Genomic DNA, 12,307 nt, shown 5'->3' with positions numbered 1-12,307 from the left:
AGAAAAGAAACAAAGAATACTCACTGAAAGGATCATTTCAGGATACTGAATTTCCATGACTTTACCTGTCATTTCAGATTCAGATTTCAAAAATAATTTTTTAACTACATCCACTTAAAACTATTTCTCAGTAGATGAAAGAAATCACAGGTTTAAAATTCTCTAATATTTCCCAGGTTTTCCATGAAGATTAATGTTGTTTCTTGGTGAGTGAGACTTTTATTTACATTTCTTTCGTTTTTTTCTATTGTTTAATTAAGTAACAAAAGTTAACGTGAACACACAGGGTCTCATTCATGAAACACAAATAAATTGCTTGAAAAACACTAGTTGAACGTAGATTGTTGTATTGATTTGAACCACATTTTAAAGGGTTTTAGTGATATTCACACAAATTTGTTCTGCAAATGAAGCCCAATGTGAGGATATTTTGGTTTGTGTTGATTATTCATGCATATAGCACTAGTACTACCACACTGTGTAAATTAGCTTATTAAAATGGTGGGCAAGAAATAAAGTTTCATCAAGAGGGGTGACTGCTTGCCTTCAGAATATCAAGGACACTACAGCCAAAAGCAAACTCCAGTACAATACTTGCATACAAACCTTGCATTAGGAGTCAGTTTCCCGCATGAACCCACTGAAATAATCTCCATTTAAACACAAAATGTTGCCACAAATCACAAAATCCTTCAACACTTTTACCCTTTACAGACACTTGGTTCTTTAAAGGGGTCCATTGCTGTTTGAGCATGAAAAAGGTCTGCACAGTTACACAGCACAAAGTCTAATTTTCAATATCAGTTAGCACTGTGTCTGAACTCCCTGAAATGCCTCGATTGTAATCATGAGTTTTCTTCTGGGAACGAACTCATTACAATATTCCTCATTTAAATAATTCTTGCCCAAGGCATATGCGAAATAAAGGGGAGTCCTGGTTGAGTTGTGTTAATAGTGTGTTGAAACTCGCAGTGATTGCAGAACGGGCGTGACATTTCCCAAATACGCGAGAAGCAGTTGACCAAATCACAACACACTGGTCCAGCCGACCAATCAGAGCACATTGTGGTTTTTAGAAGGAGGAGCTTCATAGAGACAGGAAGTAAACAGAGCGTTACCAGGCGTTACTGACAGACTGGGAAGAGAGGTACTGTTGCAATAATATAAATGAAAATGTTTTTTTTAACATTCAAGCATGAAAAGCTCGTTGCACAGCATCTGAACAGCTGTTTTGGTCATTCTGAAACACCTGAGCAAAGTCTGTCATCAAAGTGGTACAGTATAATTACCTCCCAGAACTGTCTTACACGACTGCGTTCCCAAACAGCAACATCTGCCTCCGAAAGCAAGATAACGTGTGTTTCGTCTGCACGCTCTGAGAAGCAAGCAATTCATTATATACGGAAAATTATTATATACAGTGGCTTCTCTTAGTTTTCTTAGTGATATTTAGCACCAGTTTATCAGTAAGTGATGATTTTGTTCTCTTCAACTCACTGGATGAAAACCGTGCTTTATTCGCAAAGGTTTAATGCGATATTCCAATTTTGCGCATAAGCTATAAGCAACTTTGGATGGAAAAGTCTGTAGATCTCTGAACGCAATGATCAATCAGAAGTGTTTAAGTTATTCAGAATAAAAAAAAAAGAAGAAAATAACACTTAAGTGACAAAAATTAATGCATTAAACAGAACTTGTCGTTGTAATTCATAATACTTCTGTATCAGCATGAAACATGTTTAATGAGGGGGAAGAGAGCATTAATAGAGATTATGACAGATTTTAAGCTGCTCAAACTCCTGCTGAACTCCTAAAATATTACATAACAGCAGCAGGTGTTATATTGATACCCTATGGGCATTAGACATGGAAATATGAACTAACTTTAATCTGAGTGTACATTACCTAAATGCAAGAAGTTAGTAGCATTTTAAGACATAAAGGGTGACTGAAATATTTTTCAAATGTTCACTCCTTAAAATTTTTTACACGACTTACATCCAAGTACGTAAAAGTATGGGCTCTTTTGATTTGCTCAAGTAAGTAACCATCCACAACACAATCCTCCTAGCAACCTCCTAACAACCACCCAGAAGACCTTAGCAACCCATAGCAACTCTCTGGCAACCACCAATGCCAACAAAAGCCCGTTTTTGTAATGAAATTGTTAAATCCAGCAGAGAGCTTGTGATTGCACAAGCCTGATGATAATATGAAGGATATTAAATATTCACATTCAGTGTTGATTCAGACATCAAAGTCTGGATCTGGGTCATTGTTGAATATGTTGTACAAGAGCAAACACACACACACACACACACACACACACACACACACACACACACACACACACACACACACACACACACACACACACACACACACACACACACACACACACACACACACACACACACACACACACACACACACACACACACACACAAAGACCACTGGGGAAAGTTCTGTTAGAAGTTTCCCCAGAACTAAAATAGCAATGTACTCCATAAAGATTTCTGCAAGATAACTCCACTGAAACACATAAATAGAGAGACTGCAACCAACCATTATTGAACACGTATATGAAAGTAAAGCAGATCACAAAATATGCAGAGTTTAACAAGGCAAGCAGAAAGATATTCAGCCTTTCTTATTAAAAGCTAGCAGAGACATGTTTGTTTGACAGAAAACCAGAGACGAATCCATTTTTCTCAGAGGTTGTTTTCTGTCTAACCTGTCAAACTGAATTCAAATTATTATAAATGTGTCCTTCCGTTTTAAAATGATGCCCTTGAGTGTATTCAAATGAGTTGTATTTATCTAGAGATTTAGATGTAATATTAAATTATTTAACATGCTGCAATCAAATGCTTATTATTTGCATAAGTTTCGATATGACTACAAATTGCACTGTTGTATTCGATGTTTTTTTCCCTCTCATCACTCTTGAAACATCAGCCAAGGTCTCCAGGCTTATTACGCAAGCACTTGAGTTTCTAGTATACAGACTGCATAAGCCACTCTAAGAAAAGTACTCCGTGTTCCTTCATGCTCTCATAAGTAGCACTCTTGTTCTTTCAAAGTTTTCTTCCTTTCTGCACAAAATAGACAAGTCAAACTGAATTAAGCAAGGTGGGAGACACTCTACACACGACTACCTTAGAGGATGAATCACTCCAGAAATAAAAAAAGATTTGTTGGGAATTAAGGAAGGCCTAAAGGCAATCGCTCCGTCGTAGCTAGTTCTCATAGTGGTGACACTGAGGAAATTAAAGTTCACATAGACAGTTTTCAATGCAATATTTTAAGAACCCCAGGGTTTTTCCACTTTACTGTTCTTTTGCTCAAAAGTGTGACTTCCATTCTTAGGAGATCTTTGAAACTTTCTAAGTGCAGTGAGTGTATTGAATGCAGCTACAGAACAGTCACTCTGAATTAGCTGAGTGTGTTTGCGCTGTGTTCAGTTGCCTCTGCACAGCCACACACTGTGTGCGCCTGGATGTTTATGTGTATAGGATATATGTGCTATACAGGCTTCACATCAAAAACATGCCCTACTATTGCCTTCCTAAAAGACTTACATAATTCAGATGGGACTACATGTTTCATTTATCCCCCAAGAAATGGCTTTCATCTTACAACATTGTATTCTGTGGAGAACGTGCATCGCTCCTACTGGTTAGTCTTTGCTGTAAAATGTGGACATTAGTCTTTACAGAGCCTCTTATGCTCACAAAGGCTGTATGGCTGTATGTATGATAAAAAATGCAGTAAAAGCAGTACAATTGTGAAATGTTATTACAATTTAAAATACCTGTATTAAATTTTAATATATTTTATCTCACGTATTCCTGTGAAGGCAAAGCTGAATTTTCATAATCATTAGTCCAGTCTTTAGAGTCACATGACCCTTCAGAAATCATTCTAATATGATGATTTGCTGCTCAAGAAACATTTATTTTTATTATCAATGGTAGTGTATCTTTTCAATCTTTGGGATAGCCAAGTGGGGGATGGATGGATGGATGGATGGATGGATGGATGGATAGAAACAACACTTGCTAGATTCGAACCAGAGGGAAGCATGACAATATGTACTTTTTTAAAATTATATTATTCTGTGTAGAGACCACAAAGAGAGTCAAACTGGATCAAGAAAAGATGCAAGCAAGAATTGAACATATGTTGCCCACATGAGTACCTCAGCTACCCCTAGGCAACAGCTCATTACATAATAACTCATTCAATAACAAAATTTAATAAATAAATATTATCACTAGGACATTTTTTTTTACATTATGTAACTTTTGGCCGTCTAGCGGTTACAAAATGCATGTATTTAGCAGAAGAACATTGTTTTGGTTGTGCTTCGGTTCTGTGTAACTGAGCGGATGAATATGACCCTTCACAATAGATAATGCTTTATAATGAATTCTGTTAAGTAGCTATATGGCAATTTATATGTTCAATAAAATACCTTACTGACCTGCTGAGTAATAAAAACAGATCGCATTGCATCGCTTTCACAACATTTCAAATCCAATACATGCGTCAAAGTAGCCGGAGCAACTTTTCTCTATTTACAGACACTATACGAGACATGTATGGGGCGAGTGACGTACTGTATGTACACAATTTCCTATGAAAACCATCCCGACAGGTTTAAAATATAAAAACTTATAACAGGCTTACCATAGTGAATCAGGGTTGAAAAAAAAAAAAAACCACATTTTGGAAGAAGAATTGATGATGTATATTTTGTTAATTTTGAACCAAAACATTACATAGTGTTCCTTTGAATAATTTACTAATTTACTGATTATTTAATTAAATACTCAATGGTTCGCTTGCTTTCTGTTGCAAACAGTTGTTTTTCCCACAAAGTAAACAACCGTAACTAAATACTGTAATAACAGATGGTTTTCTTCTGTTCTAAACAGACAGTGTGCCTTCAGGTAATCAGGTAAAGGCAAAACAGCTCTTAGCTTGATTTAGATGGTGGTGATTAGTTAAACCTGCCACTGTGATCCTTATTCACCTGAACCAAGAAAGCTGTAAACCAATACCTTTCTTTTCTAGCCTTACGTCATGGACTTGCGTAGTTACTCCATTAGCCGAGACAAATCCAGAGATGAGTCTTGATAATACTGTCACTGGGATAACCTTTCAAAATGAGCATGTCTGAGCTCGTAAAATCTTGAATCTGACTATTCTCGTCACAGATAACCCCTTCTAGTTTTAATATAATTAATAGGAAGCAATAAAAATGGTGGAATATATCTTTTCCCAAGCAATCCATCACTGTTTCTTGCAGAGATAACAGCCCGGTACTGCTGCAGGTAAAAATAACTCTAAACCTCAAAGGACCTTCCAAACATCCCCAAACACTGCTGAAATAGGCATGAATGAATTTTGACTGGCATAAAGGAAGAAATAACTAGCAATATATAAATAAAAGTGGCCCTTTAACAATCCCCAAAACAGCCATCAATAAAACAGAAATGGAGTCGGTCCTCTTTAATGCAATTGGGGCTGGCCATTAGAGCACGTCTGGAAGCCTTGAAGAGAATATTTCATCCTCAGAATAGTGGAATGGAAAGTGTATATGGAAAAATGCAGATTATGGCATCCATCAAGCAGGATGACAGCTGTGCAGTGGGGAGGGGAGGGTGTGTTAGGGGTTAGAGAGGATTATGTAATCCTCTTGAGATTTTTACGCTTCAACCCCCTAATGATGCTTCGCAGGGCTAAAACAAAAAATTCAAGAGCCCTGCTTATCTTCAGCAATATCCCGTTTACAACCTGCATTTATTAGAATCCTCACTTGTCACTTGTCATTTAAATGATAATGCCCTGATCTTATCTCCTGTGGTTTCCTACCAGAGCTTTATTGTCATCACAAAGTTCACTTTTAGAAAACTCATTGTCCTTCTCTGCCTCGAACTTCCTCTCTTAAAGTGATCTGCTTTTGTATGGGGTCAAGCATGGTGCAGTCACATTGAGAATCAAGTCATGTGGTCATACTGAGTGATTTATGGTCAATCGATAATTTTATGATGCATATGTTTTAAATGCAAGTCAAACAAGTATTTATACTGTTGTTTTGGTCCATGCATCAAATAGGATGACTAGCTATTGTAAACAAAGGTCCATTGCCTGCCACTAGTCTACAAATCTAAATATTGCACCAGTAAATATTGTTGTTTAAATGCATGCAAATGACAAGATTAACACAATTATTTGTTAATCATTTGCATAAAATCAGTTTTCAAATGTATAACACTTCTTTGTACTCAATAATCACAAAACTCGCTGATACAATGTTATTAAGTTGTAGGTGGTTGCCAAGGTGTTGCTATGCGGTTTTTAAAGCACATTGCTATGCGGTTTCTAGGGTGTTTCCCAGTATTTTGGTCTCTAGATATGATTCTAGATATGATTCCCTCCTTTATTCAAATCTATGTTTTTTTTGCCCGTTTTAGGCATAAATATGATAATAGCACACCTCTGAATAAATTGCACAATAAGAGGTTTCGTTCATGTGCATAGTTTCACAGTAAAGTGATATTTAGGGTTAGTGATTTGAATGTATATTTAAAGGATTAGTTCACTTTAAAAAAAACTTTTGCTGATAATTTACTCACCCCCATGTCATCCAAGATGTCCATGTCTTTCTTTCTTCAGTCGAAAAGAAATTAAGGTTTTTGAAATGAAAACATTTCAGGATTTTTCTCCATATAATGGACTTCAATGGTTCAAGGTCCAAATGACAGTTTCAGTGCAGCTTCAAAGGGCTTTAAACGATACCAGATGATGAATAAGGGTCTTATCTAGCGAAACGATCGGTCATTTAAAAAATAAATTAAAAAGTTTAAATTTCATAAGCACAAATGCTCGCCTTGTTCTGTTCTGTGATGCGCGTTCGTGACGTCACATAATACAGAATAACGTTGAAAAGGTCTCACAGAACAGAGCAAGGCGAGCATTTGTGCTTATAAAACTTAAACTTTTTTATTTATTTTTGAAATGACCGATTGTTTCGCTAGATAAGACCCTTATTCATCGTCTGGTAACGTTTAAAGCCCTTTGAAGCTGCACTGAAACTGTCATTTGGACCTTGAACTGTTTGGGGCCCATTGAAGTCCATTATTTGGAGAAAAATCCTGGAATGTTTTCATCAAAAACCTTAATTTCTTTTCGACTGAAGAAATAAAGACATGGACATCTTGGATGACATGGGGGTGAGTAAATTATCAGCGAAAGTTTTTTAAAAAGTGAACTAATCCTTTAACCCCAAGTATGTGCACTAGTATTATTTATGATTGACTCAAACAATGGCACTGATATCACAGTTAAACCAGCAAAAACAATGCCTGTAACCCACTACTGTGTACTGACCTCTTTGTGTTGAACATTCTGAGTCCTTGTTATCCTGTGTTGGATGGGTGACACAATGACAGCGATAGGCCAGCTCTATGGAGTGGACCTGTAGGAAGAGAGTATGGTTACAGGGAGAGGTTCAATCAACATCTCATGGTATCAGGTTTAAGAAAAATCCAAGGACCAATAACCTCATCTCTGTAAGGGGTGTGACCTCTATGGATGAGCAAATTACAACTGACAGTCACAATCCAACAGTCTTGAACAAAATCAGAGGGAGCTGGACAATGTTAGTTTTACATCCACTAATTGCTGACCAGATGGTGTTTACCAAGGGATTAGTTTGTAGATTTCCAGTCTACAGTCTTATCTTTGGTTATATAACTTTACCAAAGAGCAGAAGAAGACATGTAAATGATTATTGTCCCCTTTGCTTGGAACCACTAGAGCTATCTCTGTGCTAACTCAATTATACTGTCAATAAGAAAGCAAGGATCATCTTTAATTGACCTGCCCTAAAGGCTATTAAAATGCTAATGACTATAATTCCTGTTTTTCCACTCTCTATTTGAAATGCATGATATTGAATATATGAATATTAAAATATTTGCAGACACCTGCCTTTGCACAGGCCTTGTTTCAAAACCAGCACAGTCGTACACAAGGTCCTAAAACATCTTGTGGTCGTCAAAATCTTTGTTAGCTAATAAGATCAATGGCGAGATAAGTCATTTGTCAACTAGGGCTGCCCGTCCAAGCAGAGTTCATCAATAATGTACGAACACGGCCGGTGTAAGACGTAGGCACTGGTAAACCCTCTGTTATTCTACTAGTTATCAACTCACCTCAACCACAAAGCATGGTTAAACAATCATTGGTATATTAAAGATTTGAACACGTCAAGCAAAAGGAAACGTGTTTAATCTCTGGGATTGGTTTGGGAAGGTAGAAATCAGCACACAATGGTCACCAGAAATAGCATGGCTCCTAGTCTTAATATTGCTGAAAAGAAAAGGAGATTTTAACTGAAGACTGTTTCAAATGTCTCTCGTCTTGGCGGTAATGGATAACTTTATGAATGGAAATGGATTTTCCTTTAATTGAGGATGACCTTCTGGCCATCTGGTTTCATTAGAGTGAGCCATAGCACGAAAATGACAATGGTAATTGTTCTTCCTGTGATGAAAACAGATCCAGTGCACTATAATCCAATTGCCCAAGACCATGACTGAACATTGAGGATTTCAGGCTGATGCATATACAAATACATTCCCAGTATTTTGCCTATGAATGCATTCAATCCATTGCAAACTGTCTACATTTTGCAATTCTTCAAAATGCAGTCATCATAATAACATTAAACTTACTGGGTCAACCATATCTATAAATTAACTGTACTTTTATGTGCATGTTGCAAGGTATAAATACACAGTACTCTGTTTTGCATTGGATCAAAAGTCACTAATGAGGCTCATTAATAAACATCTGGTCTATATATCACACAACAGCAGGGAACGACCAAAGCGCACCAGGATTGGAGGGATGTGGCCCCTGTGAGAGAATAACTACACTCATTTCTTACAGATGCTGGGTTTAGCCAATTACTTTATGAATGGCAATTTCCACCACTAGTGAATTAGAAAAAGACATTATTTTTCTTCTGAACCACAGCGCATTTTAGACGGAGGAGGATTAAAAACAAATATCTTTTTGGTCATTCAATTATTTAAGACAGCTTGCTGGGTTTCTCCTAAGAGAATTGCACAGTTTCAACATTTATTATAGATGCATATGCAAACTTGAGTCACTGCAGCTAGTTTATGGATTATCTACAGCAGACTTCAAGACTTTTCACAGCACCAACATACTAGGGAAGAGTGGGACAATGTGCCACTTTAACTTAAGTTTCCCTCCAGCCAGGCACGAATAAATTATATAGAGGTAAAACTAACACATCTAAATATATTTCAGAGTGTCTGCTAACTGAAATGAATCGCATTCCATATGTTGTCTTATTTTGCTGCACTAATGCACTAAACAAATACATTTGTACTTGCAATATTAAAGTAATTTTGTAATCGCATTTCTTGCTTTTGGAGGCAAGGTTTACAACCATATTAATTAAGTCACTGACACACTTTATGAGCTACCTAGTACTTAATTTAATAAATTACATATTGACTCTGTTGGGCGGAAACCCATTTCCAAAATGCAACTTTTCAGGAAATGGAAAAAAAAAACCCACTGTATTTTAAAATAATTAAACACCATGTTGGTATTGTGGCTTTATATATGGTAAGATACTTGAATGCGTTATTATATTATTAACATTTTACCAAAATCAAGCTCAAATGGAGTTACGATGGTTTTGACCCGCAAATTTCGAGAATTTTGACACAGGCCTATGTCTTGTCCCGTCATAAAAACGGCCGCATCTGAGGCAGTAATTGCATCGCATTACGTTTTCACCAACTTACAGGTTGATTGTAGTTTACTAGCTATGTGGGCACTCAGTTCATTCTGTCATTTGGCCAAAATCTCGTGTCATTAAAGCCGAAGTTCTGCGCACAGGCTATTTAAGAAAGTTAAATCAACGACAAATGCTAGACTAAGACACTCTTCTCCGCTCCTCAAATACATAAAACATTAAGCCTTTATATATATTGTGTTTCTTGACTAAATAAAACGCTATACTTATTCAAACAAACAGTTCTCTATTTACTCTTGCATTGCAAACAAGCAGAGACGGCCCAACCTGCGTGTGGTAGGCCTACTTCATTCATTCATGATAGAAGCAGGGTGGAGTTATGAGGTTTGAGGATCCAATGGAGTTACGAGGTTTAGTCACAAGCTCTTTTTAATACCGTACTTTTCATTGATTAAATAGTTGCAAAACCCACAGACAGATGTAAAGATGTAAATCTAATATATATTATATTAGAAAATATATTTTAATTATATGGCTAATTCTCAAATTACTATTTCTGATTTCAGAAATCACTGATTTCAGCACTGGACAGCGACCAATGTCCAATGAGAGTTCACAATAGACAGCAATAATATCTGCAAATCACATGATTTCCTTCTATAGGCATATGTTGAGGTCTCAAATCTCAAGTATCTGGTCTACATTAATATCTACTATGGAATCCTAAGAGACAAACATGATTCACTAAAAGCTCTTGCTGGAAAACACAATGGCATTATTGAAGTGCAGCAGCCATGACCATGGAATCTGTATCTTTATGTAACAAGGCTAATTTACAGCGAAACATGCAGATCACACAGCACTCATCAATAAAATGAATATTACAGAGCCTCTTCAGTTTGTGAGTGCATAGCCACTGCCCTGTGCAGACTGCTCTTCAGTCATTTCAGTGGCTGGATCTTTAAAGCAGTGTGTCTAAGCCAGGCAAACAGGCCATCTCTTTGGTAATTTATAGACAGAAGCTATTATAATTCACTGGGTTTTTCTATTGCAGCTTTCCATGAGTGTCCGGCTGGATGTGAAAGCACTGCTGCTCTGAGATCGATCAATCAATGAGGAGGACATACCAACAGCGATACAGCATCTCTGAGTTTCCATTACACTGAGTTTGCATCAAAATCTGCTGTTTAATTAAATAACAATCTGATCATGCTGAGACACTTTAACCCAAACAGCCAGAAAAAAAGTACTGTGATGGTATAAGATGGTAATACTGGTACTTTGATATACCATAGTACTGCATAATTACCATGTTCATGCATCATGGTATTTAGCATACACATTCTACAGTACTTGAAAGAATACCATGGTACTACCATGATACATTTTGGCAGAATAGCTTAATTTGTACCTCGTAAGATTCAATGCCATATTATGTTTAAAATGCAATTGTGATAGAGAGTGGGGGGAAAGCTTGCATATTTACCGATTAACGCAAGCATGGTTTCTTCTTATAAAGAAATTACAAGTTTTTTTTTCATTAACACAGGGATTAACCATCTGGAAATCTAATACTGAATCAGCTATTAAAGTGAAACAAAGTATCTTTAAGACAAAACACTCATCCACTTACACAAAAAAAACTCAATTATAACATACTCAAAAACAATACATATATGCATACCTACATAATTATGATGTAAACTTCCTTTCTGGGTTCCTTAAAATTATATAGCGCAAAATAAATACTTTTATAATAAAGAATACATGAAATGCAATGCATAAAATTAAACTATAGAGCAGATGTTGTTTACAATATAGTCCCATTGGCAATTTCAGCTATCCCCAAAATATCCCTCCTGTCAGCTAAAGCTCCAAGAAGAAGAAAAAAGTCTATTATTTCCAAGACTGTTATTTTGTCCTCTACGGGTGCTGCCCCAAGAAACAGTAAAGTTCAAGTTAAATCTACTTTTATATGTTTTCATTGTTTTATTTACATCCAGACTCAACTGTTTATTCTTACTAGATTAAATAACAATTATCGCTTGAAATAAAATCGCGCTTACCTTAAGCCAGGTAATGCGTCAGCAAATCCAGTGGATGTGTCATATCATGCAGTGTGTTTATGATTACACCTGCCACAGACTACCATTCACACTATACCAGCATTAGCTTTCTGAGAGTGCTATTAAATGACCGGAACATACCATCACAACCTGAGGTAAAGGGGTGCGGAGGAACCCAACCCAACGAGACCAAACCTGAACACATGGATGTGAGCTCTAAATCATGCATGTATATGTTTCATATATAAGGCGACATGTAGAAACATTACGTATACACGATATTCAATGGTACAATCAAAGAAAAGGCAGGGAATAATTTCTATGACCCTCTATTTTCAAACATATGTTCATCCACACATTCCTTTTACACAAATAAAGACCACAAATTACAGACAAATAAAGTTTATGTCTTGGAAAAAAAGCTCTAAAATAA

At 36.5% G+C, this 12,307-nt stretch overlaps 1 protein-coding gene across 2 annotated transcripts in view; it reads right to left on the bottom strand.

Annotated features, from left to right (window-relative positions):
- The window catches only part of oxr1b (oxidation resistance 1b), a 57,142-nt gene extending 45,160 nt beyond the window's left edge, over positions 1–11,982 (bottom strand). For both annotated transcript variants that reach the window (XM_056268330.1, XM_056268331.1), the window contains exons 1-2: positions 11,875–11,982; positions 7,399–7,486 (exon numbers count right to left, since the gene is read on the bottom strand). In XM_056268330.1, coding sequence (XP_056124305.1) covers positions 7,399–7,415 — 17 coding nt within the window. In that variant the 5' untranslated portion in view covers positions 7,416–7,486; positions 11,875–11,982. The remainder of the gene's footprint in view (positions 1–7,398; positions 7,487–11,874) is intronic.
- Between the last annotated feature and the right edge of the window lie 325 nt (positions 11,983–12,307).

Source organism: Rhinichthys klamathensis, unplaced genomic scaffold (assembly GCF_029890125.1).
Source record: "Rhinichthys klamathensis goyatoka isolate OS25496 unplaced genomic scaffold, OSU_Roscu_1.1 h1tg000271l_1, whole genome shotgun sequence".
NCBI lineage: Eukaryota > Metazoa > Chordata > Actinopteri > Cypriniformes > Leuciscidae > Rhinichthys > Rhinichthys klamathensis.
Note: the sequence above shows the minus strand (reverse complement) of the source record. Positions and strands in the feature narration are given on the sequence as shown.